Source organism: Neophocaena asiaeorientalis, unplaced genomic scaffold (genome assembly GCF_003031525.2).
Source record: "Neophocaena asiaeorientalis asiaeorientalis breed wild unplaced genomic scaffold, Neophocaena_asiaeorientalis_V1.1 scaffold648, whole genome shotgun sequence".
In the NCBI taxonomy this organism is placed as follows: domain Eukaryota; kingdom Metazoa; phylum Chordata; class Mammalia; order Artiodactyla; family Phocoenidae; genus Neophocaena; species Neophocaena asiaeorientalis.
This window is the reverse complement of record NW_020172781.1, coordinates 4,484,499-4,511,681: the sequence shown is the minus strand read 5'-3', so window position 1 is coordinate 4,511,681 and position 27,183 is coordinate 4,484,499. Positions and strand designations below refer to the sequence as shown.

The 27,183-nt window shown below is 50.4% G+C and overlaps 1 protein-coding gene across 2 annotated transcripts in view; it reads left to right on the top strand.

The window, feature by feature from the left end:
- UBE3B (ubiquitin protein ligase E3B) overlaps positions 1 to 27,183 on the top strand; it is a 54,914-nt gene extending 27,731 nt beyond the window's left edge. For both annotated transcript variants that reach the window (XM_024741467.1, XM_024741466.1), the window contains exons 15-28: positions 2,553 to 2,724; positions 4,299 to 4,417; positions 5,052 to 5,166; positions 5,939 to 6,038; positions 10,397 to 10,516; positions 14,706 to 14,882; positions 15,008 to 15,118; positions 17,010 to 17,147; positions 17,505 to 17,570; positions 19,418 to 19,476; positions 21,835 to 22,017; positions 22,494 to 22,605; positions 24,022 to 24,114; positions 24,999 to 27,183. In XM_024741467.1, the coding sequence (XP_024597235.1) occupies positions 2,553 to 2,724; positions 4,299 to 4,417; positions 5,052 to 5,166; positions 5,939 to 6,038; positions 10,397 to 10,516; positions 14,706 to 14,882; positions 15,008 to 15,118; positions 17,010 to 17,147; positions 17,505 to 17,570; positions 19,418 to 19,476; positions 21,835 to 22,017; positions 22,494 to 22,605; positions 24,022 to 24,114; positions 24,999 to 25,190 (1,757 nt within the window). In that variant the 3' untranslated portion in view covers positions 25,191 to 27,183. The remainder of the gene's footprint in view (positions 1 to 2,552; positions 2,725 to 4,298; positions 4,418 to 5,051; positions 5,167 to 5,938; positions 6,039 to 10,396; positions 10,517 to 14,705; positions 14,883 to 15,007; positions 15,119 to 17,009; positions 17,148 to 17,504; positions 17,571 to 19,417; positions 19,477 to 21,834; positions 22,018 to 22,493; positions 22,606 to 24,021; positions 24,115 to 24,998) is intronic.

Genomic DNA, 27,183 nt, shown 5'->3' with positions numbered 1-27,183 from the left:
TCCCTTGATCATTACATAGTGTCCTTCTTTGTCTCTTGTAATAGTCTTTATTTTAAAGTCTGTTTTGTCTGATATGAGAATTGCTACTCCAGCTTTCTTTTGATTTCCATTTGCATGGAATATCTTTTTCCATTCCCTTACTTTCAGTCTGTATGTGTCCCTAGGTCTGAAGTGGGTCTCTTGTAGACAGCATATATACGGGTCTTGTTTTTGTATCCATTCAGCTAGTCTGTGTCTTTTGGTTGGAGCATTTAATCCATTTACATTTAAGGTAATTATCAATATGTGTGTTCCTATTACCATTTTCTTAATTGTTTGGGGTTTGTTATTGTAGGTGTTTTCCTTTTCTGTGTTTCCTGCCTAGAGAAGTTCCTTTAGCATTTGTTGTAAAGCTGGTTTGATGGTGCTGAATTCTCTTAGCTTTTTTGCTTGTCTGTAAAGGTTTTAATTTCTCCATCAAATCTGAATGAGATCCTTGCTGGGTAGAGTAATCTTGGTTGCAGGTTTTTCTCCTTCATCACTTTAAATATGTCCTGCCACTCCCTTCTGGCTTGCAGAGTTTCTGCTGAAAGATCAGCTGTTAACCTTATGGAGATCCCCTGTATGTTATTTGTTGCTTTTCCCTTGCTGCTTTTTGCTTAACTTACTGTGTTTGGGGTCTCCTTTTCGCAGGCTGCAGGTTTGTAGTTCCCGTTGTTTTTGGTGTCTGCCCCCAGTGGGCGAGGTTGGTTCAGTGGGTTGTGTAGGTTTCCTGGTAGAAGGGCCTGGTGCCTGTGTTCTGGTGGATGAGGCTGGATCTTGTCTTTCTGGTGGGCAGAACCGTGTCCGGTGGTGTGTTTTGGGGTGTTTGTGAACTTAGTATGATTTTAGGCAGCCTCTCTGCTAATGGGTGGGGTTTTGTTCCCATCTTGCTAGTTGTTTGGCATGGGGTGTCCAGCCCTGGAGTTTGCTGGCCATTGAGTGGAGCTGGGTCTTACCATTGCGACGGAGTTCTCTGGGAGAGCTCTCGCCAATTGATATCACGTGGGGCCAGGAGGTCTCTGGTGGTCCAATGTCCTGAACTTGGCTCTCCCACCTCAGAGGCTCAGGCCTGACCTCCGGCCAGAGCACCAAGACCCTGTCAGCCACATGGCCATGTACGTGGGGAGTTTCTTGCCTTTTGGGAAGTCTGAGGTCTTCTGCCAGCATTCAGTAGGTGTTCTGTAGGAGTTGTTCCACACGCAGATGTATTTTTGATGTATTTGTGGGGAGGAGGTGATCTCCACATCTTACGCCTCTGCCATCTTGAAGGTCCTCTCAGTCACCCTGTTTTTTGTTTTTGTTTTTTTTTAACTTATTTTTAAATTGTGAGGTTTCTGCATTTTATAACCACATCCCCGTACCCTTGAAAAGGTGAGGTCAAATCTTTAGGAATAATAATGAGATGGGTGTTAAATTTCTTTGCCTCCATTACAATCCCTTCAGTTCACCCTCTAAACATCCATAAGTGGCATTGATTGAGTCTGCCCCCAGGCTAATATATCTTCCCCAAACAGTTCTTTGTTCAAAATTAAGCCATTCAAAGTGCTCTATAAAGTGAGAGGCATTATAAGGACTCAAATATAAGGTGACTCCTCCTTTTCTGAGGAATAATTTGAGGAACACATCTTACTGTACATTCAGTGACAAGTGGAACTTTAGAGCCACACTTTCTAGGTCAATAGCCATATTAAAAGCCTTCATAGATAACAGAGATGCAGCCTGTGTGCCTGAGGCCTAGCCATCGAGAAGCCCTCTGCTTCTCCCGGGGTCAAATTTTTGTGTAACTCTTCAGAGTATCTCATATTGTCATTTGCTGCTTTCCCATTTTTAACAGAGATAGAATAATAGCAGTAGATGAGAGGAAAGCTTTGCTAAATGTGGATAAGCCTGGAAGATAGTTTAAAGCAGGGGTTGGCAAACTATGGCCCATGGGCCAAGTCCAGCTCACCGCTTGCTTTTGTAATTAAAGTTTTGTTGGGAACACAGCCTCATGAATTTCTTTACCTATTGTCTATGGCTGCTTTCATGCTGTGATGGTAGCACATTGAGTAGTTGTGACAGAGACTGGTCCAGACTGAAAACCTAAAAATACTGACTCTCTGGCCCTTTCCAGAAGAAAATTGCTGGTCCCTGATTTAAAACATAAACACTGAGTCAGCAGATCTGGGTTCTGTTCTTGGCTCTGACACTTACTGGTTGTGTGATTTGGGGCCAGTTACTCAATCTCTCTGAGCATCAGTGTCCTCCCTTAAAATGGTGATAACATCGGGTTTCCCAAGGTGAAAAGGAAATAGTGCCTGTGAAGTATTTAGAATGGTATCTGACACATAGTAAGCACCCATTAAATGTTAGCTGCTATTATCATTGTTGTTCTCATGGTGATGTTATTCTTCGTAATTGCACCTTCTTTCTCTCAACATGCGTTAAATGGTCACTAATAGGTTTAAGTGTTTTGTTTTCCCGAAGGAGAGGAGACATAAGGGACCAGGTGGAGCCCCACCTGAAGCTTGGGTTTCTCTATCCTTTTCCAGGTCTCACTTACCTTGATGACCTGCTGCCCAAACTTTGGGCGTTTATCTGTGAACTGGGGCCCCATGGAGGGTTAAAGCTCTTCTTGGAATGCCTCAACAATGACACTGAAGAGTCTAAGCAGCTCTTGGCCATGCTGATGCTGTTCTGTGACTGTTCCCGGCACCTCATCACGTAGGTTGACTGCTGTGGGGCTGAATTCCTTTCCTAGAATGTGGAGAGACCAAATTACAGTGTCAGCAAGGAAGCATTTGTTAATGTGATTACTGCAAGCGTTTGGACCTGTCATTAGAAGAATTAGACAAGACATTTACAAAGTGGGTGGTACTTAGTAGGGATTCAGCAGTTGTTAGTTCCCATCCTTTCAGGAGAGCTGGGTCATTACCACTTATGTGGGCTTTGGGGTCTTCTAGAGCTCGGTTCAAATCACACCTCGGCTATTTACTCACTGTGCTAGGTAGTTAATTGGAAAATTCCAGAGCCAGTGTGCAGAACCTGGCTCAGCCACTCACTGAGACACCCTGGTCCAGAGGGGAAGGGGCTCCACCTCTCTGGGCCTCAGTTTCCTCATCTATAGATAGGAATTCATAGCACCTACCTCTTAGCTGTGTGGGAAGGTACAGAAGAGATCAGTGATAGGCATAGTCCCAGGCACCGGAAGCAGTCAGTATGTGTTGGCTGTTATTCTTACAACTGTTGTCAAGCTGACCCTGGGCAAGTTGCTTAACCTCTCTGAGCCTCAGTTTCCTCAACACTGGAATGGAGACAACATTACCAATCTGACAGGGAGTAAATGAGAAAAGGAATGTCAAGTACCTAGTACAGTGCCTGGCACAGTGAGAAATTAACAAATGTTAGTCCCGTTCAGTTCCTTTTCTTTAAGCTTACGTGTCTACTTGAGTATTGGTATTCTATTAATTCCACTTTTTCCCAAAAGGTTGGTGAAGAATTGTAAGATAGAATGGACCTCAGGAAGTTATATTCGGTCTGGGAGAGATTGGCAGGAGGGGATTAGGGGTATGTAGGTGGCGGATTGGGTATGAGTCATGGAGGGAGGGCCCAGTGAGTAGTTAGAGGGGAGAGCAGGGGTCTTTGGCTGCTGGTGACACCCACTTAATTGCCTGGTCAAGGGTGACCCAAGAGTGAGTCAGGCTCTAAAGTGAATAGAGCAGTTATAGGAGATTTTCAGATAGAGCTGCATCTTATGGTTCATTTATTCATATATTCTTTCAGACATTTATTCATTCACCCTCAAATACTTATCAAGCACTTACTCAGTGCCCCTGGTGTCTGTTACAGATGCAGAATAAGATTCCACAACTTCCCTCAGTAGACACAGACTCTCAGTCAAGATTCCTTAATAATTCAGACATGAATTCATAAGCAGTGTCACAGTCAGATCCTTATGAATAAGAAAAGGGTAGAGCAGAACGTGTTGTTTCTTTCCTTTCTCAATTGTATTTTTTAACTTCTTACTATAGACGATTTCAAATAAATAGAAAGTGGAAAGACTAGTATAATGAACCTTCACGTACCTGTCACCAATTTCGTTAGTTAGTTATTGACTCATGGCCACTCTTGCTTCATCTATACCTCCACCCACCCTTCCATCATATCCTTTTACCTGTAAATTTTATCTAACAGATAGAGCTTATTTCTTAACATTATTTTGTCTAGAATGAGGAATAGATCTTTTTTTTCCCCTTCTTTTTAGTGGGAAATTATGAATAATTTTCTGTCTCACTTAGGATCCTTGATGACATTGAAGTTTATGAAGAACAGATTTCATTCAAACTAGAAGAACTGGTCACCATCTCCTCTTTTCTGAATTCCTTTGTGTTTAAGATGATCTGGGATGGGATCGTAGGTAAGGTAAAGATGTCAGCCGTTGTTTAATTGCTGCTACACATGGGAAGTCTAGAGTATAACATCAACTGATTCCTAGCCTTGTTGTCCATCAAAGTTAATTCAAAATGCACATTTATTCACATAGTTAGAAGTTTTATTTCTCCACTCTTTATGACCCCTTAAGATAGTAGTGTGGTTATAGAAGTCTTATTCTCCCAGGCATCCTTCAGGATTTACATGTGTGTGTGAAGGATTATTCATGATTAATTTTGCCCTGAAACTCCTTTTGATTCTTTGAGTTGATTTTCATGAAGATAAAACACGTGTCTGGTCCCACTTCAAGTTAGAGTCTACCTCCTGAAGTGTTTCCAGTCGTTCAGCACCAAACTCCTTAGATTAAAAGGTCCTTTGGATGACATACAAGTGGGAGGCAGTGCGAGTGATTGTGTCTGAGACATTCCCGGGTCCCACAGGCCCTTAGAATGTACCCAGGGAGCCTTTTAATTCTGTTGATTCCATGTAACGTTCAGCATGAGGGAGACGAAGAACTGCTGGGCCTCGGGGCTGACGAGAGGAGACACGGGCTATCCTCCTGTCCCCTCCAGTTCTGAGCAGCTCCGAGACTGTGGCTCTCCTGGTTGTTTGCTCCACAGAGAATGCCAAGGGTGAGACCTTGGAGCTGTTCCAGTCCGTCCACGGGTGGCTGATGGTGCTGTACGAGCGGGACTGCCGGCGGCGCTTCGCCCCCGAGGACCACTGGCTGCGCAAGTGAGCTCGGGGTGGGAAGGGCGTTTACGGAAGCTGGAGTCCCTCTGTCTTGCCGCTGGGACCATTGTGGCCTGATGCTCAGCACTTATGTTTTAGGGCAGAGAGGACTTGGTCCGTCTTCTTCATCTTGTCCTTTCATCTGCATATGTCCCTATAAAGCACCTGTCAGGACAGGTCACCTCGCAGCTGCTTCTGTTAGGACACAGTACGCTGAAGGTGATTAGAGCTCAGTGTTGGCAGCCAGAGCTTGCATTGAGCAGATGTTTCATACGCAAACTGGAAAGGAAAGTTCTTTCAGCTGAACTAAGCAACAGGTTATGATCATTAAATGGCAGTTTTTATCAGCAGAGTTAGCGGGATAAAAACCACAGCTAGGTTTTTTGTGGGGTAGGGTAGGGAAATCCTCTTGCAACAACTAAACGTAAGATGCATGTCTGCCTTTTTTTAATCAATGACAGATCAACTCTTATGTAACTATTGAAGTTGTGGCAGTAGAATAGAGATTAGCAGACTTTTTCTGTAAAGGGCCAGACAGTAGATATTTCAGGCTTTGCACACCAGACAGTGTCTGTTGCACCTACTCAACTCTGCCATTGTAGTGCAAAAGCAGCTAGAGACAGTACCTAATGAATGGGTGTGACTGTTCCATTCAAATTTGATTTACAAAAATGGGCAGCAGGCTGGATTTGACCCATAGGCTGTAGCTGGCTAGCCCTGCACTAGAGGATGGTTTTCTTGTTCCTTATCCCAAATCCATGTCTTTGTTTTTAAGGGATCTCAAACCTAGCGTGCTCTTCCAGGAACTTGACAAGGACAGAAAGCGGGCTCAGCTGATCCTGCAGTACACCCCGCACGTTGTTCCCCACAAAAACGTGAGTTGCACTCAGAGCTGGGGTCCTCCCACCAAGTTCCTGACTGCCCATTTTTGTTGTAGCGATTATTAAAAATGAGTAAAAACGATCGTTCAGTAAACACAGATGCTGACTGGCTCTTACGCTGTTGCAGCTATTATGCCAAGTGCTGGGGGTGCAGAGATTGAAGCCAGTGTGAACTGTCCATTTGGCTAGTGTGGGGTGGATGCTATGGGGATGGATGCCGTGGGCACCCAGGGCAGGGGCTCAGGAGAAGACTCCACAGGTAGTCGGACTGCGCTTGCAGGCCCAAGGTGAGAGAGAACGTGGTGCCAAGGGAGAGCCGGGTGGGGTCAAGAAATCAAACTGAGGAGGTTCGTAGGAGTTGGAGCAGGAAGGGCCTCGTAACCCAAGGGTGGGGGCGTGGATTTTGTCCAGAGCCATCGGAGAGTTTTTAGCTGTGGAGGCACCTGGTCAGAGCTCTGCTTTAGAAAATTCCTTCTGGCCGTTGCCTGAAGGACTGGCGAGAGGCAGGTGTCATGGCCAACTGGCCTGAACTCGGGTGGGTCCACGGGAGTAGAAAGACAATGACATCAAGAGATTCTGAAGGAGGTAGCACCTCCAGGCCTTGAAGAACGATGGCACTCCGGGGGAAGGAGAGGAGGGATTCAGAGCATGCTCAGGTTTCTGGCTTGGGGGCCTGGCTGCTCCGGAGGGCCATTCCCAGAGGTGGGGGCACAGGCAGGAGCGGGACTGGGAAGAGCCGGGAGCAGGCGACGTGTCTGTGGCTCCTCGAGGGTCTGGAGTGCAGGAGAGAGGACGGGGCTGGAGGTGGACTCGACATGCGGACGGCTTGCGACCTCCTCGGTGCATTCATGGATGAGGCTGAGGTGGTCAGGGAGCCAGAGGGAGTGAGCAGACCGGGGACGGAGGCCAGAGCCCTGCACGGGGAGAGGAGTGATCAGAGGAAGGAAGAGAACCGGGGTGTGTGGCATACAGAGCTACGGGGCGTGAGAGCCTTGGGAAGGGCCAGGTGCTGCGGCAGGGGCGCCCGGGAGATGAGGGGCGTCCCTGGTGTGTCGTGAGCACCCCAGAAATGTCTGCTCCTTCGGGGGGAGGCTCCTTAGAACCCACAGGTGCCCTTTCCTTTCTCTCCTGACTTACTTAGTCCTCCTGACTGTTCTCTGGTATTGTCTTGACCTTGATGTCATACTTGTGGCTGCCCTTCTTTACTTCCCCTCAAGCAGCGGTTCACAAACACGTGGCCGTTTAAATTCTTACTGCGCCTGACAGCAGAGCCTCTCAGAAGGCTCAGACAGAACTAAGCCTCTCATGGAGATGACTTGGTCGCGCGCGCTCTATGCATGAGCCCCTTCAGCGGCATCCCTGCCCCTGCCTCAGATAAAGGATGCGCAGCTTTGCAAAGCAGGCCATTGTATGGCTTCTGTCTTCCCAGTGGTGGAACATCCTTCCTTGTCTTACACAATCTACTTCCCTGTAACTTCTACTCTTTGGTCCTTGAACAGCCACTAAAAGTGGATGGTGTCATCTTCTGCGGTTTGCTTTCTGGGTGGTCTGTTTTCCAAGGGTGGTGCCCTTCCCTTCTCCAGCCAGTCCTCATTTGAAGTGGGTTCCAGCCCTTCACCTCGTGGGTCTAGTCCAGGTTGGTGGAATCTGACTTAAAATGCGGCTTCTCGCCCCGTTCCTGGGTGTCTGACTTCAGCCCTGGACCACAGCGTCTGGTCTGGAATCTCCACTCCGTGTGTCTGCAGTTAACAAACGGTGTGCTGGGGCACCCCGGTTGCTACAGGATATTTTAATTTTTTGAGGGAAACACAGTGAAATCTGTTGGGCACTGTGTGAAGTGCTTGCTCAAGTCCACAGCGTCAGCGTTAAATTCTGCTCCATTCTTCTCGATGATATCCTATTTGCCAAGCTGGGTTTTAAAAAAATGAAATTAAAATGTTTTAAATTTCAATTTATGCGTGTTTTTTAAATACAGCTACTAAGTTCTTAGGACATAAACACTTATTAAGTTGTTAGGACTTAACTGTCTACTAAATGGAACTGTTACGTATTTCTTTTGACCTAAGATTGCAGTAAGAAATATTACTGAGCCGTTAGGGGTGCTGAGAACAGGAAAGTCTGGGAAGCTCTGCGTTTAGCTGACCTGACATGAGTCCAGGCTGTATGGTAATCCTCACCAAGGGGCGGGGTGGGGGCGCTTAAGATCTACATCATGAAGACTATGAGCCATTCGTCCTTGGCTCATAAATCTGTTGCCTCCCTTGGGAAAATAGGGCCCTTCTTCATCTTCTGGCCCCTGTCCTGCTCCTGTGATGGCACCAGCAGGCCTGGGATAGTGCCTGAGGCTTGGCGTGTTTTCTGTGTCTCAGGCTTCCCCTCTCTCTTCACAGCGTGTGTGCTATTCTCTTCCGGTGACGTTCTTACTGGGGCATACAGGGGGTGACAGCCTCTCTCCAGGCCTGCGTTGTCTCTCTCATCTGTTACTGTTATGCCATCTGCCCTGGACACCGAACCTCTCCCTCATTCTTGATGCCACCTGAGTGGGTGGCTTATAGTGCCTTTATTGCTTTCCTTAATGTTTTTAAAAGTCTCAGCTCTGCCTGGTTCACACACGCAGTACTTCAGCCTCTGCACTCTCTTATGTTGCTTTTACACGTTTACACGCAGTTCATCTCCTGACTGGTACTTAAGGCCTCCCTCCCTCCCTCCCTCCCCCCCTCCCTCTCTCTCTCTCTCTCTCTCTCTCTCTCTCTCTCTCTCTCTCTCTCTCTCACTTTGGCCTAGAAGGCCTAGGGCCACATGTGGGGGGTAGGGCTGGGTAGTGTGGTGGTCTGTGCATGGGCCCTGGTCCCCCGTGCACCAGCTGTGTGACTTTGCACGACAGTTTCCTCATCTGCAAAGTGGGATGATGATCCTTACCTAGATGTCCCCTGTGCTCACTGAGGTCTCCTAGCCCCTTGAGAGCTGGTGAAAGTTACCCCAAACCTTCTTCCCTGCCCCACGGAAATCCAGAGCCCCATCCAGTCTTTCTGCAATTCATGGGAGGCCGGCAATCTTGTGGTCACCTCTGTAGTTCTGCCTCTGTGTCCGCTGTCTCTGCTCCATATGGTATTAACCTTGACGGGAGGCTTATCTTCTGCCTCAAGTTCCACAAGACAGCAGCCCTTGTTCAGGTGATCGTGCTAAAGACTTGGGGGTCACGGGAAGCAGTCATGCCACATGGCCGCCCGTGAGTTAAATACCTGTGCTTGTCTCCAGCTCCCCAGCACAGAAGGCAGAGGCAAGAGTCCCCGCCATGTGCATCTCCAGCCACCCTCGCTGTCCTCAGCCCGCGCTCCCCCTTCCGCGTCGCCAAGGAGCCCCGAGAGCTTTTGCTGTTTTTCAGGGCACTTCAGTCCTAGTTTCTAGACTTGGAAACCAGCCACATGGCACCCCTTCACTGACTAGTCCCTCCATTGAGCACATCCCCCATCTCGAGGTTGTCGGCAGTGGCTTTTTCTGTCACCTTATTTACTTCAGGGAGCTAATAGAATGATCAAATGAAAATGCAGTAGCCTCCCCTCGTGTATAGTTAGCTCTTATTACTACTGTTATTACTAGTGGCTGTTATTATTATTACTGTTATTATTTGTATTGAGCAATGCTCTTGACTTTGGGGAGATTTCCGTTTTTCAGAAAAACAGCTGAGGTTGGAGTTATTCGTTCATTCCGCTGACAGGATTTGAGTGCTATTACAGGATGGGGCCAAAGGTCAATGCTCTTCTAAAGGAGCCTGTCAGAATCTTGAGAATGCAAGAGGGTTCTATTTAAATGATACTTGAGAAATATTACTGGTGGGACTGCGATGTGCTTGAGGAGACAGAGGAGGCAGGTAGAAAGGTCAGGGACCTTTATACTGTAGGGTCATTTACACATTTCTGACAGCAAAATATATATATCTTTGAAATGTTTCTGTGTTTTAAATTCATGCTATTGATTTCCTCTAAAGCAGGCACGGCTATATAAAGCACCCTCTGTAATGCGTGCTGCCGCACGGTTTTTACAGTGGATTATTGACTGAACAAGGAGAATGATTTTTCTCCCAGACTGTTCTTAGCTGGGCTCTGGCTGTAGCCAGACCACTCTTTCTGGAACCTTTCCCCTTGGCATGTATTCAGCTATATTTCTAATTCCCAAGAGCATTTGGGGGGAAGTTTACTGTCCTCACAAAACACTTCTAACCTGTAGCACACATCAAAGCATCCCATTCTGGGAGCCTCTCACGTGCTTACATTTCATTAATTTTGTACAGTGTGTTTTAGGGGATCCTCAGTTGTTGACCCCTTTATCGGTCTCACCTTTGCTCATTTCAGAGAGTTCTCCTGTTCCGAAACATGGTGACCAAGGAGAAGGAGAGACTGGGGCTTGTGGAAACCAGCTCTGCCTCCCCTCATGTCACTCACATTACCATCCGCCGGTCCCGGATGTTGGAGGTGAGAAGCCTGTTGCAAAGTGCGCTCTGTAAACCGTAGGGTTTCTAGTGGGTGACCTGTTGCCTCTGAACTGTTCTTATCACTCCTTGATCTAATGACACTGAAGCCAGGGCTGTGGGTGCAGGAAGGGCCTGTTTGTCCTGCCGGCTGCTCTGAGCACTGCTTGATTAAACACGCCCTCAGTTCTGGAGACCCCAGCGCAGCATTTCCCTCCCTTTACCCCACGAGGTGAGAGTGGCCAACACTCTGTGCCTCTGAAATGAGGACAGACACGCTTATACCTGTGCAGACTCTGTCTGTCCTGGCAGGCGCTTTGCCCAGCCGCCCAGCTGTGAGTGTGGAGGCTGGAGCGCGGGTGTTAAGTTACTGAGCCATCCTGGGAAATACATCGATCAGAGCTAGACGTTCTTTTTGGACATAAACTTAGGAGCTGCACGTGAAGTGGCCCACCTATGCCAAACCCAGCGTCCAGGGTTCCTCCCATGCAGCGACTTTGTGTGACTTTGAAATAGGTGCCTGTCCTCAGGACACTGTCCTCCGTATGTCAGGAAGTTGTCATGATATGTTGATTTTGCTGGAACAAGACTCTGAACATTGTCATAATAAACGCACGCACCTGCAGTGTCTGCGTCGTGCCTGCCACACGCTCCTCCGGCATTGTGCAGCGTGTGTGCGCCTATGGTGATTGAGTCCCATGTCCGCATTCCCAGGAGTGGCCTGGCTTCGTTGATATGCCCATGCTTGCTCTCTTGCCTTTCATCACACTCCAGCCACAGTTCCTCATCGGTATGTTCTGCAGCATAGAACAGTCAGGGGATCCCGGACAGCCCGGGGCCGCATCGCCAGCCACCAGCAAACGGCATTGGCAGCAGCCCTTCCTCCCCACACGTTTTCATTTCTGCCTCGGGGCATTTGTGCTGTGTTTGTCGCTCCTGGAGAACTTGTTTAAGTTCTCTGACCACTGGTGATTGACACTGAAAACTGCCGGGGAAAGGCAGCAGGTGGTGAACAGATGATTTTGACATTCTCAAAACTAAGGATAAGAAATGTAAGTGCCCCCAGGGGCCCTGCCAGCCATGGAGATGAGTAGCGCTCGCTGAGAGTGTCTCGGCACGGGGCGTTTTGTTTGCATGCTAAATGAATAGAAATATTCTCCACTTCCACTGCTTGCTCCAGTTTTTCTTGAAGCACAGCCCTTGGACTGACCTCACAAGTGAGTTGATAAATGACAACTGACAACCAGCCTCAGTGTTGGGGCTGGTGGAGAACACATGCCTCTAAAAGAGGCCACCTGAGTATTGCCTTGTGGAGATTTGGGCTCTATAATGCTCCGGCTTGTTAAGAAAAGACCAAAATTTAGGGTTTTATGTGAAATCCACAGATCCTTTGTGTTGTGAACCAGTCAGGTTTTGTAAAGTACCTGGAAGGTCAGATAACACCTGTCTGCCCATCAAATTCAACCTGCTGGCCACCAGTTTGCGAACTCTGCTTTGACTCAAAGAAGAAAAAGCCCAGTTGTGTTGTAGGAACTCAATTCTCCAGCACTTTCTTTGTCGGACCCAGATGCACCTTTCCTGTCTCTTAAACTCCTCCATCCCACCGTCCGTCATACCCACTCCCATGTAGCCAGCACAACGGGGAGTCTGGGTGGTGGAAACTGTGGTGTCTCCTGAGAGTGACAGAATCCCCGACACCCTCCTCAAGTGTCACTGGGAGATTTACCAGACACCCGCTTACCCTGGGCCAGCTTGTTTAAACACATCCCTCAGGGACGTCAGAGGAGGGATTTCTGTCTTAGATTTTAGGCAAAGTCCATTTTCCTCTTTACGTTTCATTGGGATAGATCCTGTCATGAAATTGATCACTGGTGTTCGTACTGAATTAGGAAGGAGAGAGGGTCATTGATTCAGTTACCCCAGTTCTCACGATTCAGTGGTTTGGGTATCAGAACTTGAGAGCCCAGTGGCCTTTGCTTGATTAGGACACAAGGGGGCATCAAAAAGCCGATGTTTGACCCATGATATCCTGGGCTTTTATTCTGTCCGCTTGTTTATGGTTTGTACTGAAGGTGAGGCTTGTGTATTAGGCTTCCAGGTGATGGTCCAAAGTCCTGCGGGAAGGCCTCTCGTCACAGGGGTGAACGGGGGCCAGAACACCAGCACTGCGAGCTGTGGACACACCCTTGCTCATCCCTTTCCCCTCACCCCATCAAAGGCAGGACTGAGACCAGAGGAATTCAAGGTCACTCAGGTGTCAGTGACAGAGCTGGGCCTGGAAGCCAGTTCCCCGTTCCCCTTCAGTGTTCTGTGCATCCGCTCTTTGAGATGCAGAAGAGGAGAGGAACGCCCAGTCCCCCTCTCACCTTCCCCTGGGGCACAGATATAGAATCCTCCAGAGAGGGCAGTGGGGTGTAACAGGAAGTATGTCAGAGGAGGTGGGCAGCAGATTCCTCTCTACAGTGTTTCAAAGGGAGGCTAAAGTGGGGCTGATCCAGCAAAACTGAGATTTGAGTCCAGTAAACATTCCTGGAGCACCTGCCATGAGTTTGACCACTTGCTAAGAGCTTTCACATGGACCATCTCGTTTAATCTGCATGACTCTGAGACACCTCCTAACCCATGCTAAGGTTAGGGAGGCATCATTTTAAAGCAGAATGGAGGAAGTCCTGCAGGCCCGGGCATGTTAGAATTCTCTCCCCGTCCCCACTCAGTGCCAAGATAATTACCTTACATTTAGGCAGAATGATTGAAATGCTGCAGCAGCTGCCTGGTGACTCCCTGTTTTTCTCTCCTTTTTGTCTAACGTAATGATTTTCATATTTCATGTGCATAAAAAAGTACTTTCCAGGATTGTGCATTCAAAACCGTGTTCTTATTCCTTCAGGTGATTTAGGGGACTTCAGAGGTAGTTTTTTTTCCCTGCTCACTAACTTTGGAACCTAACTCCCAAATAAGATGGGTAGCCACCATGGCACAGGCCTTTGCATCAGTAGGTGAGCACAAGGAAAACATGATCGGCAGGAAGGCAGCAAGCGTTCCCCAAAACGGGTCTTGCCATACTGGCCTCATTTGCTTTGTGGCAAGGAACCAGACTGGCAGGTGAGTGGGTGCTGTGGAGATGGCCTGTCTGATGTCAACAGAGCATCTGAGAGCACTGCACTTGTGCCTGAGGGGAGGAACGTGGGGTGGCCACAATAGGACATGGCAGCTGATTTGTAACCTATTCTGTGACAGTATCTAAAGACATCGGTTTGACCCTGGTTATGGGGCCTCTCAGGCTGGGCCAAAGTACTCCTCCCTGGGCCCTATCGTGTTCTAAGCACGGTTTTTTATAATCACTGCTCTGAAATGAAAGCCTAAGCAGCTTGCCCGTCAGCACCCACCTGCCAGGAATACATTTGAGGATAGGCTCTGGAGCCAGGAAGGCCTCGACAGATCAGAATCAAGAGATAGACTGTGCACGATGATTTAGCAGGAGAGCTCCAGAGTCATGTCCTAGCTTTCTGGACAGCGAGACATGCCCAGTGGCTGCGTGTCTCAAGGGAGCTGACCGCAAGCCGGAGGTGCTGAGGCCTCTCTTCCCACCGCTTCTGCCCTCCTCCAGGCCCAGCGGCACTCCTGGCACCCATCTCCCTGCTCCCTGCCATCCCTCTGCTTTGCTTCCAACAGAAAAATCTTCCTAAGACAGAAAGCCAGCCATGTGACTCTCTGCCTAAACTCTTCTGTGGCTCCCCAGCGCCCTCAGGATATAACCTGAATTTTCCAGCATGACTCACAGCCTTTCATGATCTGGGGAAAGGTACCAGGAGTTGAGTGGTGGGGGGCTACTCTGATTTTTCATCTTACCGCTTTCATCTTGTCTCAGCGTCTTCCGTCCTGTCTGATGACCGAGAGCTTGTGACTCATCTTGTCTGATCTCTCCATCTCCCTGCTCTGCATCCTCCTGAGGGCAGCCTCCCCTTGCCAAAGAGTGGTAAAGTCACATCCCCAGAATGAGTGTTTCTTTTAACAGGCTCTGGTCTAGAAGCAGGTGAAAACTGCTGGCTCTCCTCATGCACCCGTGCGTCCTGACACATTTAGTAATTACACTGGGAATGCTTCCCACAGGGGAGAGGGAGCTTTGAGGAGGGAGCCCTGAATTATGCAGGGGGCCTTGGGTTCCTAATGGGCGGTAATTCTGCCCTTGGCAGGATGGCTATGAGCAACTTCGGCAGCTCTCCCAGCACGTCATGAAGGGCGTCATCCGCGTGAAGTTTGTCAATGACCTCGGGGTGGACGAGGCAGGGATTGATCAAGACGGTGTTTTCAAGGAGTTCTTAGAAGAGATCATCAAGAGGGTGTTTGACCCAGCACTCAACCTGTTCAAGGTATTTAAAGGGCACGAGAGCGTGGTTGACGGCAGCCGGGTTCGAGGTGACAGATGAGAAGTGAAGGCCTTGCTTGTTGCAAGGCATCTAACTTCCCTGTCCCTACCCGTCCTTTTGCCTTGCAGACGACCAGTGGGGATGAGAGACTCTACCCTTCGCCCACGTCCTACATTCATGAGAATTACCTGCAGCTGTTTGAGTTTGTGGGCAAGATGCTGGGGAAAGCTGTGTATGAGGTAGGCACGTTAAGAACCAGTGAACAGGAATGGAAAATAAAATGTTCTAAGTACTGTGGGCTTCGTATACATGTAAGTGATCAGGTACATAGTGGCAACTGCCTGTCACAAGGATAAAGGTGAGGAGAGAGGGACGGGAACCAGCACCAACCGTGTTCTTGTCAGTGAAGCGGGGATAGTAGAGCTACGTTATTGGATGGCTGCAGGTGGTAAATGAGGTAATACAGGTAAACATCTCCCATGGTGGCTGGCAGCTGGTCACGGGGGAAGTCGGAGCTGCCATCCTCACCGTTATTAGGAGGAAGGGTGTCTGAGCTTCTGCTCCCGGTGTCACGGGGCCGGGGTGGTGTGGCCTTCCACAGGCTCTGGGCGAGCCCTCCCAGCTCCTGATCCCTCTCCCCTGAGAGCCCACCAACTGGCAGGACTGCTTCCAGGTGGCGCTTTACCCCCTGCCCTGAGGATCCTGCTCCCCAGGAAGGAAGTAACGCTCCACCTTCAGCTCATCAGCAGCCTGTCCCTGTGGCCTCACAGTGGACTCCAGAGCCACAGGAGACCAGTCCCTCCCCAGCCTGCCTCACCCCCAGCGGCCGCCACCTGAGTAGTGCTCGTGTCACACCCATCACAAAGCCCAGGGAGGCCAGGATGCCTTCCAGAGGCAAAGAAGCTATAGCAGGCCAGGCTGAGAGAGGAGGTCATGTGGGGTGAACATACTCTCTAGTCCATCATTCTCTCTGTGTAAACAGCCCCGGTCCACGGCCTCAGCCCTTGCTGTGATGTCAGGTGCCCCATGTGAGTCCAAGCACCCTCCAGGCCTCCTCCTGCCCTGGACTGGTTGGGTGGCCTGGGCTCATTCTCTGTGCTTCTGTTTCCACATCTGCAAAATGGAGACAATTTCTCAGTTGATTCCCCTTTTTTACAAACAAAACAAAACAAAAAAACCCATGAGGCCCTGCCTGGGCATATGCCGTGTTTTTCCTTTGAACGTGTAGCTGTGATGAGACCCAGGAGAGGCTGGGCCAGCTGAAAAACACCACTTCCTCGCTTTGTAAATGTCCTCCCCCTACTTCCTGGGCCTAGTCTCCGTCTCCTCCCTCTCCGGCAATAAGGACCTCCTGGGTCCTGATGAGGAGTGGCCTGTGTTAACTCACTTCACACTCGTCCTCAGGACAGGCCCGTTGTGGGGTTTGATTGGCTCTCCCTTCTCAGTCTCTCCAGCCCGCACACCTCTCTCCACCCAGTACAGTCTGTCTGAAGTTCCTGGCGTTGTGCAAGGGCTTCCGGGCTGTGTCCCTGCCTCCAGGCCATTCCCCACAGGAAGTACCCATGCGGAGAGCCCTCCCAGGGCTCCCTGCTGCCCTCTGGATAGAAACCAGACTCCACGAGGCTTATGAGCTCTTCCTGATCTGCCCTGTTTGCCTCCCTGGCCTTCTCGCTCACCCCCTCCTTCACACCTCGTGCTGGGGCCCGACAGACCTGTGTTCCAGCCCTGGAGGGCACCTGTGAGCCTTGTACTAAAGGCCTCCTGCCCAGCTATCCCTTCCTCCTGGAAACTTCCCCCACCTTGCTCGTTTAACCCTTAAAACTGAGGCTCTTCTGGTCCCCACTTACAGATGATAAAGCCATGGTCTAGCAGCAGCAGAGCTGAGGTGTGATCCCTGAGCTGTGCCGCTGCAAAGCCTGGACCCTTAACCACTATGTGGTAATGTCCCCAGGAGGCGCTCGACTGTGTTTAGGTGGTAGGGATGTATCGCTCTCCAGATTGAAAATTTAGGAAGTCTAGAGATGTCATTGGCGCCCTCGGAGCCCCATCTGCAGCCGGAGCCGCCCTGGATGAGATCACCGAGACGGGCTGCTGGGCAGCAGGTGGCAGCTCCTGTCTCCTCTCTGGCAGGGAATTGTGGTGGACGTGCCCTTTGCATCCTTCTTCCTGAGCCAGCTGCTCGGGCACCACCACAGTGTCTTCTACAGCTCTGTGGATGAACTGCCTTCTCTGGATTCCGAGTTCTATAAAAACCTCACTTCCATTAAGGTCAGTGTGGAAGGCGGCATGGCTTAGCTGAGTGCCGGTGTGAACTCAGCCAGGTGGCGCCCCGTGGGGTTCAGCTGTACCCCGTTGTCATGGGGTGGAGTGGGATTTCCTGCTGTGGTGAAGCGGCACACTCCTTAGCCACTGCAGGGCCTCGTGGCCCCTCCTGAGCACTTCCTCCCGGGACTGATGCTCACAGCCTCCTTCCTGCAGGTGATGAGTGGCCTTTTCCTTTGTTTCAAGGTGTACGGCAGCAACAGTGGTAGCTGCCCAAGCCGATGTCATAGGCGGGGAGTGTTAAAACCTTCAAGGATGTAGCACTCCTTGGCCCCTACATTGTCCCTTTCTCTGTTGCTTTAGCGGTACGATGGGGACATTGCTGACTTGGGCCTGACACTGTCATATGATGAGGATGTCATGGGTCAGGTAGGTGGGCCTCTGGCTGAACCTTGTTCCCCCTCCCCACTTTGGCTTCCTAAGACCTGCCCCAGTCTGGGTGTTTTCCCCAGGAGACCCACAGACTGGGGCTATGTCTGTCTGTCTGTCCACCCTTCTCCTCTGCCTCCCCAGCCCCTTTGCCACCCTGCCAGGAGGGAGGGCGCTCCCCTCCCCTTCCCAGCTGACCTGGCCTTGGCCTGCTCGCCCCCCAGAGAGCTCCCACCGAGACCCTGCTCTGCTTCCAGGGCACTTTGGGGTCATTTCTGATGGAAGCTGTGACTCCTACTTTGTACACTGCCTTTCGTTACCATGGTGAGGATTAGCTGTTCCAGAGCATCATGACTGAGACATGGGGAAGGAACCACCTGACAGGGTGTGCCTCTAACAGAACCCTGTCCTTGCTCCTCCTCGGCATGGAGAGCAGAGCCGGGAAAAAAGACCCTTGAAGTCGTGGCAGCCGAGGGGCTTCCCCCAGACTTTCTCTGTCCTGATTTTCCTTGCAGGGCTCCCAGCCCCTCCATTTGCATCCCCGGACCCCTGCATGAGCCCCAGTGTGCATGTGGTGTTAGGGCCGCTCTGGAGCTCGTAGTACAGGGCCGACTTCCCAGGGCCTCAGCGAGGTCACTCAGTCTCCCTGAGCCACACTTTCCTTATCTCAACAAATACCATTTGCCGAATTAGTCCTTGCTGGGACCAGTGTCACCAGATGCCCTCTAGACTGCACGCCCTGTCCTCCTCCTGAAGAACCACTGAGCACGCTGGCACGTCAGGGCCCTAAGAAGCCCATGAGAAAGAAACCTGCTGTGGTTGTGTTAACCTCAACCTTCCCCAGCTCATTTGGTCACAGAACTCCTCTTTCAGGGAGGGCACACCACCTCACAGAGAGATTCTCCAGATGGTGGTGCACAGATCAGGAGTTCCCTGGAACCTATTGTGGGAAACACCTGGCTGGGCATTCCTAAGGGCCATCCAGCTTTAACATCCTGCAGCGTCGGCCCCGAGATGTTGATAGCAGTGGGACTAGAGGGCACCGTTACTCCTTTCCAGGTCTCTAGAGTTACAGTATATTATGTTAGTAGAATTTCTATTAAAATTAGCTTTGAAATGATGCATTCTTTGATTTTTAGGCGACCCACAAGACTTCTTGAAGTTGAGGAAAGCAGTTGATTCTATAGCGTTTTTGAATCTTTAATCAGAGACTTTAATCTTTAATTTTGAGACTTCTTCCTGACATTCTTAATTTTCTGTCCTGACTATAAAAATAATGCAAACTTCTAACCAAAAATTCAGCTACAATAAAAGTATAAAGGTGAAAGTGAAAATCACCTATAGTGCTGGTGCCTGGAGAGCACCACTGTTAGCATGTGGCCTGAGCCTTTTTAGGGTTTTACTCCCTGGGCACATATATAATTTTTTGCATACCTTGACTGCTGTTATATAATCTGCTCTTTCCCCCCCCCACCTTCTCAAGAAATATACTTTTTCATCATATTTTTTAATAGCGCCACTGTATTCCAAGGTATGGTTGTACCAGCATTTATTTATCTGTCCTCCTGTGCTCTTCATTGCTAATACGTTCCCCTCCACAACACCCCGGAGCCTTAATATACACGTTTGTACGAGGATCAGATGAGAAGGAACCTGTCATATTGATCATGCAGGGCCGGCTTGTTGATATTTAAGCCCTGGCTTTTTGTGAAAATGATTGTTCCCAAACATGTCTCATCTTCCTCTGTCGTTATTATGGATGTCGGCATCTGGCCCTTCCATCTTCAGGCAGCTTTATTTTCTCATTAGAATTCTCTTGAGTAATTGTTCCCCTTCCTCTCCCCCAGCTTGTTTGCCATGAACTGATTCCTGGAGGGAAGACCATTCCTGTTACAAATGAAAATAAGTGAGTATGGCAATTCGATTTTTAAGGTCACCACTTGAAAAGACTTCATTCTGGCTCTCTGGGCTTACTTTGAGAATTTATTAAGATAAATTGAAGTAGAAAGAGGCCATAAACATCATAATGGAATTTACTGGTTACAGTTCATAGGCCGAAATCGTATTAAATTCGATTTGCAAAATAAGAATTGACAATTTATATTTTGCAGTAGTACTTCTAAGGTCAGAGGCACCCAGGCTGTGGTGTTCCTAGGAATTTAATGACGGCTCTAGATGCAGACAGATGGGTTCTGAGCCGGTTGGGCACGAAGTCCTGAACCCAGAGGGCACGGAGGTGGAAAGACTCCTTGGAGGGGCAGATCATTTTAGAATGAGGGTGTGTGGCAGTTGTATAAAACACTGTTCTTGAGAAGACACAGTGATGAATTCAGATGCAGCAGACAGGTCCTCGGATGTGGGGAGACCCTGAGGCCCAGCAGCTCTTGTCACAGATAACAGGCTTTTAGGAATCTATCATAAATGGTTCCTCAAAGCAAAGCCCCTCCATGCATGTCTCCACCCAGCCCTGTACTCACCTAATTAAACGGTAGGACCCGGCTCAAGGAGTAGTTATTGGCCCTTTTGTCAATCTGTCAGTCTCCTGCCACTAGGCTCAGCTGAGCATCTGAACTGTTAATCTGAGCACCACTCTCTTCAGCGACAAGTGAGAGCTTAGTCCTACCTGGTGAGTCATTTGGATCAGATGCACCTCGCAGCCCAGCGTCCCCAAGCCTCGTGTCCCTCTCGGGTCGGGTCAGTCAGTCACGCGCTCGGGGAGCTTTTATTTAGACTGTCAGAACAATCAGGAGAGCAGACCCAGTTCTCATCATGATTGAAATACACCCATTTTGACTCTTGGCCACGGAGCCTTAGAGTGACAGAAAGTACAGGGGCCACAGGGTGGGTGGAAGCTGCCTGGGGGTGTCAGAGAGCAGGGTGGGTCCTGAGCCTGCCCACCGTGTGCCTGTAATCATCCCTTCAGAGGATTTCACATGAGAATGCATGTAAAGTACCTTCCAGGATGTCTGGCTCAGAGGAGGCCCTTAATAAATGAGAGCAGTGATCTCACATCATCAGATATGTTACCCTCAGATGGGCCCTGTTTTGCCAGGCATGGCACGGGGATGATGGTAGGAGCCGTATGTACAGCAGCCGGTGGAGGTGGGTTGATACAGCCTGGGTTGGAGTGAGGTTCCTGTCCTGCCTGGAAACCTACGTGGAAAGTCATTTCACAAGCTCTTATGTGTTCTTAGCATAAAACCTCAGTATAAGGGCAAGGATGTTCAGTCCTGCAGACTCTTAAAAGACATCACCAGGACCTGCTCCTGCAGAGATATTTGAGCTTGCACTTCCTGGGTGTTCGATGGGAAAGTCTCCGAGGCTCCCTCCCTCTTTTGGTAAAATGGAACAGTATTAGTCACCTGCTTCAACGAGTACATGAAAGAAATAGCAGTGATAGAAAAAAATCATATTTAAGTATATCAGTGTGCAAGCTTGCCACTGGAAGCTTTTTTTAAACAGGCATATTTTCCAGGTCAGTAACTCAGATCTGAGCATCCTGGGGTAAAACAGATTTATTTGGACTGTACTAATTTGGAATTTTGAGAGTTGTACCTGGGCTGGGCTCACATTCTTTCATCTGAATGAATGGTTTGCTAAGAAATCAGCAATGCTGGCAAGCCTGTGGAAAGGGATTTCACCTGGGCAGAAGCATTGCACTGTGCCGTGCGGCTGCAGGTGAACTACGTGTGTTGGTGAAAGCAGACCTGGAGGACCGGCTGCTTGGAACCGTTGTGAGTGCTCCAACTTCCTCATTAAGCCTAATCGTCAGCCAGCTGCGTGTGGTTAAAACTTTCCGCAGCCTTACCTTCTCATGGCCTAGACTCCTTGTCCAGTCTAGCAAGGTTTTGGTTGAAGTTTCAACATGAAACAATTTTTCTCTGGAGGACTGAACAGTATCTTAATTGGTTTATGTCCAAAAGGATGAAGTTAAATAAAAGTCCCTTTGTCCTAAGAAGGGCCCTCTCCTTAGCTGGAGATGCCTCGCTTTGATTCTTGACAGTGAGGTCACCCCAACGTCTGACCCACTGGCTTTCGCGAGGAGTGCATGAGGTGACGCCTTTGACACTAACGCTTTCACAGTGGCACACCGTGGGCCGTTCAGGAGGGCTGTCATCCTCATCGCCGTTGTTCTGGTGAAGTGCTCTGGTGCTATTTGTGTTTTTGTAAAATGGTTCAGAACTGACTGGACTCATCTTTCAGCCCATCAGCAACTGCCCACCCTGTCCTGTTAATTTCCGTTGTTTTCCCTTGTTGGCAACAGAATTAGCTACATCCATCTGATGGCCCACTTTCGAATGCACACTCAAATCAAGAACCAGACAGCTGCCCTCATTAGTGGATTCCGTTCCATCATCAAACCTGAGTGGACCCGGATGTTCTCGACCCCTGAGCTACAGCGACTCATCTCCGGGGACAATGCTGAGATCGATCTGGAAGATTTAAAGTAAGGAGTGAGTGCAGGGGCAAGGTTGAAATTCTTAGGCCTCCAAGAAAGCAAGCTGCTCCTTTTTTTGGGTTCCTTTTGGAGAGTTTTCAGGGTCCTGTGTCTAGATGGACTCCTCTTCCCTGATCTCTGGGTGAGTTGCTTTGGAAGAAAGGCTCAAGCCCTTGTCTGCCTGGAGACTGAGAAGCAGAAGCAGAGCTTGAGGCCCATGAGGCTCTCCAAAGTCCTAGGAAACAGTGGCGCAGGGTCTCCTGTCAGCTTCTGCTGGGAAATAACAGGGCCTACAATGCAACGCTCCACCCACTGAGCTTGCGAGACCTGGGGTTACAAAGGCATGAACTTCTGGCTTAAGAGAAGTTTGTCGTCACCCGGGCTGGCCAGAGTTTGCTGTGCCGCTTGTCTAAATTCCATGCCTGCCTGTGTCTGTAAGCGCCCATCAGAATGTGTGGTTGAGCCCTTGTCTGCATTGTTTTCAGGAAGCACACAGTGTACTACGGTGGTTTCCATGGAAGTCACAGGGTCATTATCTGGCTCTGGGATATCCTGGCCTCTGACTTCACGCCCGACGAGAGAGCCATGTTTCTGAAGGTATTTCATATGTTATCTATACGTGCAGGGGGCCAATTCCAGAAGTTGATTCTCAAGAGAACCAGTTTTTCCAACAGGGCCTCTTGTAGGCATAACAATCTCTGCCAACCTGTAGAGCTGCTTTCCCCCCTCTCCTAGAAAGAGGAAAGCCGGTCTCTCCTAACCACGTGGTCGGTGCCCCTCAGAGCAGGCATATTTATGTCTCTGGGTGACCTGTCACCACACCTGCAGTTCCTTGCCCTGTGCCTGCCCTTTTCTGTGGCTGCAGACAGCCCCAGAGCCAGGGGGAAGCCACAGAACTGTTGTACAGGAGAGAATATGACTGTACTTTCTTTAAATATAGTGATAGCAGAGCCCCAAGGCTCTCCCTGCCCTCCAATCCTCCTCCTGTCCCAGGAGACTGACCACCCCTCCCTCCCTGGGCCAGCTCTGGCTGGCAGCGGGCAGCAGGCCTGATCAGCCTGAACTGGGAGGGGCATAGACTCACCTACGTCTGTTTCCTCATCCTTCAAACGGGTCGAGTCACACAGCACCTGTGGTATGATTAGCTGAGCTCGGGTTCACAGAGGACACAGCACGGTGTGGAAATGCTTCTAAATAGGATCTGCTGCTGCGTTCTTTATGGTGGAAAATACAGGATATTAGGATAGTAATATATCTTGTCAATACGTTTTTGAAGCATGACACGTAAACTTTTTGGATCGTCTCAGGAATCTCACTACCATTTATGACATTGTTTAAATGGTAATATTTATTTTAAGACCTAAACACTCAGCCTGACACGGAGTTTTGAAGCACAGCTTGGTGTTGTAAGTAGCAGGTCCCTAGATCCCCAAGAGAAGGGAGAGCGTTGTGCTAATGTTGAACTAAAGAAAGTGAACGGTTTCTGAGGATTTCCCTGTGCAGGTTAAGCACTTGGATTTCCAGGTGGGTAGATGCCTCTGTCCAGGCAGGACTAGTCATTTTGGGAAATGACACAGGAGCTACCATCTGGAAAATGCAAGGAAGTCCAAGAGTGTAGCAAGGAAGCGAGGCTGGCTGCCCACAGGCCCCATTTGGGGCATCCAGTACCTTGGTCTGCCCTCAGCCCTGCTGGCTCCTGAGGCCTGGTTTTTGTTAGCGTGCTGAGAGGAGATTAGGAACCAAGCTCACAGGGGCTGCCCGGCAACCCAGCAGGCCCGCGTGCACATCCTCTGCGTGGCGAAGAAGCCGAGCGGCAAGGCAGGTGCAGAGCAAGCACTCACGATTGGTGCTGTGCTGCGTGCCCCTGGCCTCCGCCCTCGGCTCAGGCCTCCCCCTGACACGCTTAGCGGGCCCACTGGCTCCTCCCTCTCCGGTGCTCTTGTCGAGTGGTCTCTCCCTGAGGACGGCGTCAGCCAGGCCCACTCTGACTCCCGGCCCTGCTTTGTGTTGCAGTTTGTGACCAGCTGCTCCAGGCCCCCACTCCTGGGATTTGCCTACCTCAAGCCTCCCTTCTCCATCCGCTGTGTGGAAGTGTCGGATGATCAGGTACCGCTGCTGGGGAAGAGCTGGCCCCTCTTGGTGAGGTCTGCTGCACCTACCGGGTGGGGCGCTTGCCCAGTTGTATCCACAGGGCGGGCAGCCAGGCTCCTTGGCCGGGTGAGGAGGTGTCGCGGTTCTCGGGCCAGGAGCACAGGTGGGCCACTTTGGGGCCTCAGCTCTCCTGGAGGTCCCTTTCTCGTTACTCCCTCAGGGAAGAATACCTGCGGGGCATTTTTCGTAGCTGCTGGTACAGGTCTGAGCGGCAGTGTGGGAGAGGGGTTGGAACGTGGGCTCAGGAATTGGACAAGCGCAGGCTTCAGCTCCTCCACCTGCCGGCTGTGCACACCTGGGTACGCGGCCTCATTCCCTCTGCACAGGGAGAGTGGACGCCCTAGGGGTTATCGTGTTCTGTGTGCCACAAGCCTGACCCATAGTGGGTGCTCAGATGGTAGCCGTTGTTATAAGTTTCTCACCCCCACAAAAACCCAGTGGCCTCTGAGTGTAGCTGCCTTCCACGATGCCACCGCCGTCACGCCGATCCCTCCTCTTAGGTGACACTAGACGACCCTCAGCCCCCTTACTTAAGGAAGGCTGCCCCAAGTTACGGTCAGTCGCAGGCCGCAGCGCTGGCAAGGTCAGGAAGGAGTTTGTTACCATAAGATTTTTACAGTGTTCCGGCTCTTTGCACATTGGTTTACCGATGGTTAGCAGTTAAACCAGAGGTCCTGTTTCCAAGTGCTGCTTCATGCAGGCTTCTGCCGTGCAGGACCCCAGGAGCCAGGCTTGCTTCTGTGCAACCCACCTCTCCAGGCTGGTTGTCCTCCGCAGGGGGCCGGTCCAGCCCTCTCCCCAGGCACCCCCCAACCTGAGGCTGTGGGGTGTGCTTGCAGGACACCGGCGACACCCTGGGCAGCGTCCTGCGTGGCTTCTTTACCATCCGCAAGCGGGAGCCAGGTGGCCGCCTGCCCACCTCCTCCACCTGCTTCAACCTGCTCAAGCTGCCCAACTACAGCAAGAAGAGCGTCCTGCGGGAGAAGCTGCGCTACGCCATCAGCATGAACACGGGCTTCGAGCTCTCCTAGCTCCCAGCCACCCTCAGCCCCAAGAGGCGGCGTTCCCCTGGGAGCACGACTGACGTGCCAGGGGACGGTGGCCCCCAGACCCTCTCTGTAGCCATGAGATGTCCCCTGTGGCCTCAAGAACTTTGGATGCACGTGACAAAGCTACCCAGCACTCTCCAGGTGACACTAACAGGAAGGAGGTGTTGAAAATAAACCTCCAGATTCCTCCAGCATTGGTCCTTCTTTCCTACTTTACAGTGGCCTGAAGCCGAGGCCTGTGATGGCAGTGGGGCTTCTCTTTTTGTTAATTTGGTCTTTTCGTGAGTTTCTGTTCCTTAATTTTCTGAGCGAGCCATGCATGAACAAATCCCAGGAACACCAAGGCTCCGGAGTGGTTTTCAGGGCGTGGGCCTGAATGCATGAAGCCGACCTAACGTGAGATGCGTCCCTTCCGTTTCTGAAAACTCTTTACTCAGGTAAGGCCTCGCCAAGCCTCTATGCACCCTGCAGAGTCTCAGCCTCCATCCCTTCCGCAGCAGCCTCTCTCCAGATAGCCAGGCCCACCTGCTCCCGGGCAGCAGAGGTGCCTGCCGGTGAGACCACGGAGCACTGGAAGCTCAGGGCGCTGCTCCCACCTCAGAGCCACGAGTTCCACTCGGCGGCGGTCCTTTGCCCGTTCTCACCTCAGATGCTCCGGGTCCTCAGCAGCCGGGCTGCCAGGGAGCCCCTTTTGGCTTGCTCCCGTCTTGGGCACTCACGTTGGCATCCCGGGTTTGAGAGAAAAAAACCGTTGTTCCTTAAGAGCAGCTCCATTTCCAGAAGGCGCTAGCTGTTACTCGAAGCCTGCTGATTCCTGGGGAGGGCGGCTGCCTTTCCCCTGCTTGTTGGCCACACTTGTCGTCTAGTGAGGAACAAACACCAGCTGAAGGTACCTGTCCCATCTGGGCAGTGGCTTTACTCTGTAGATTGTAAAAGTCCCAAGAAACTTGGGTCTTGTTTCTCGTCCTTCCTCAGCACTGGGAACCCGGGAGCCCTTTGCACTGACGGAGGCTCATGAGGCTGAGGAGACTCACGGGCCCTCCGGGTTTTTTGGTTTGGGGTTTTTCACTTTGTTTTCTCTTCCAACCCATTGCGCTCTCCTGCCGTCATTCTTCACCTTTATCACGAGAACTGTACTCTAGATCCAGGGAATTGAGGCAGAAGCCATGTTATTGCTCTGCGTGGACAGCCACCCACCTCGCCCACGCCACCACACTCCCGGTGCATCCCCACCAGCCAGACTGAAGCCAGACTAGAGGCCAGGAGCCGGCAGAGGACTCGCAGCTCTCTTCCACATAGCAAAACACCTTCCAGAAAGAACCTTCATGTTGGTGGCAAAGCGGGCAGGACCTGTCTCCATGGCCTCCGGCAGAGGGTTTCAGCCAGGTGCTGGCATCCTGCCCAGGCTCACGTTTGGCCATGTTAGAGCCCCAGGCTTCTACAAAACAGAGCACGTGTTTTTTACCTTGATGGGGAGACGGCAAGGAATTTAAAGACAGATAGGAATTTATTACTCTTATTATTATTAAGATTTGTCAGTAATCTCCAATTCCGTGGACTTGCCATTATCTTTAAACACTCGATTCCTTGGAAAATTCCTTTTAAACGTGCGTGTTGTGCTCTGGGCAGGTGGGTACATTTATGCTGGTGCCTAAAGGATTGTCAACCTGCACTAAGAGGTTTGATTCTTACTTCCTAGGGGTCTGCCAGTGTGGGATGCAGAGAGAGTGGGTTCCTAAGCACCAGCATCGACTTTGTTCTTCTGACGAGGAGGGGTAGTTTGTAGTTTCATTTAACTTCAACAGCTGGAAGTATTGCACTATCTGAAACCCTGAGTCCGTACTTCTCTAGGTGGTGTTCACAGACACCTCAATGGCTCTTGATGGCTCTAAAAAGTTGTGGGGTGGAGCTTGTTTTCATAGAAAACTTCGGATTAAAACAACAAAAGCTTTATTAAATTTGTACTCAGCACACA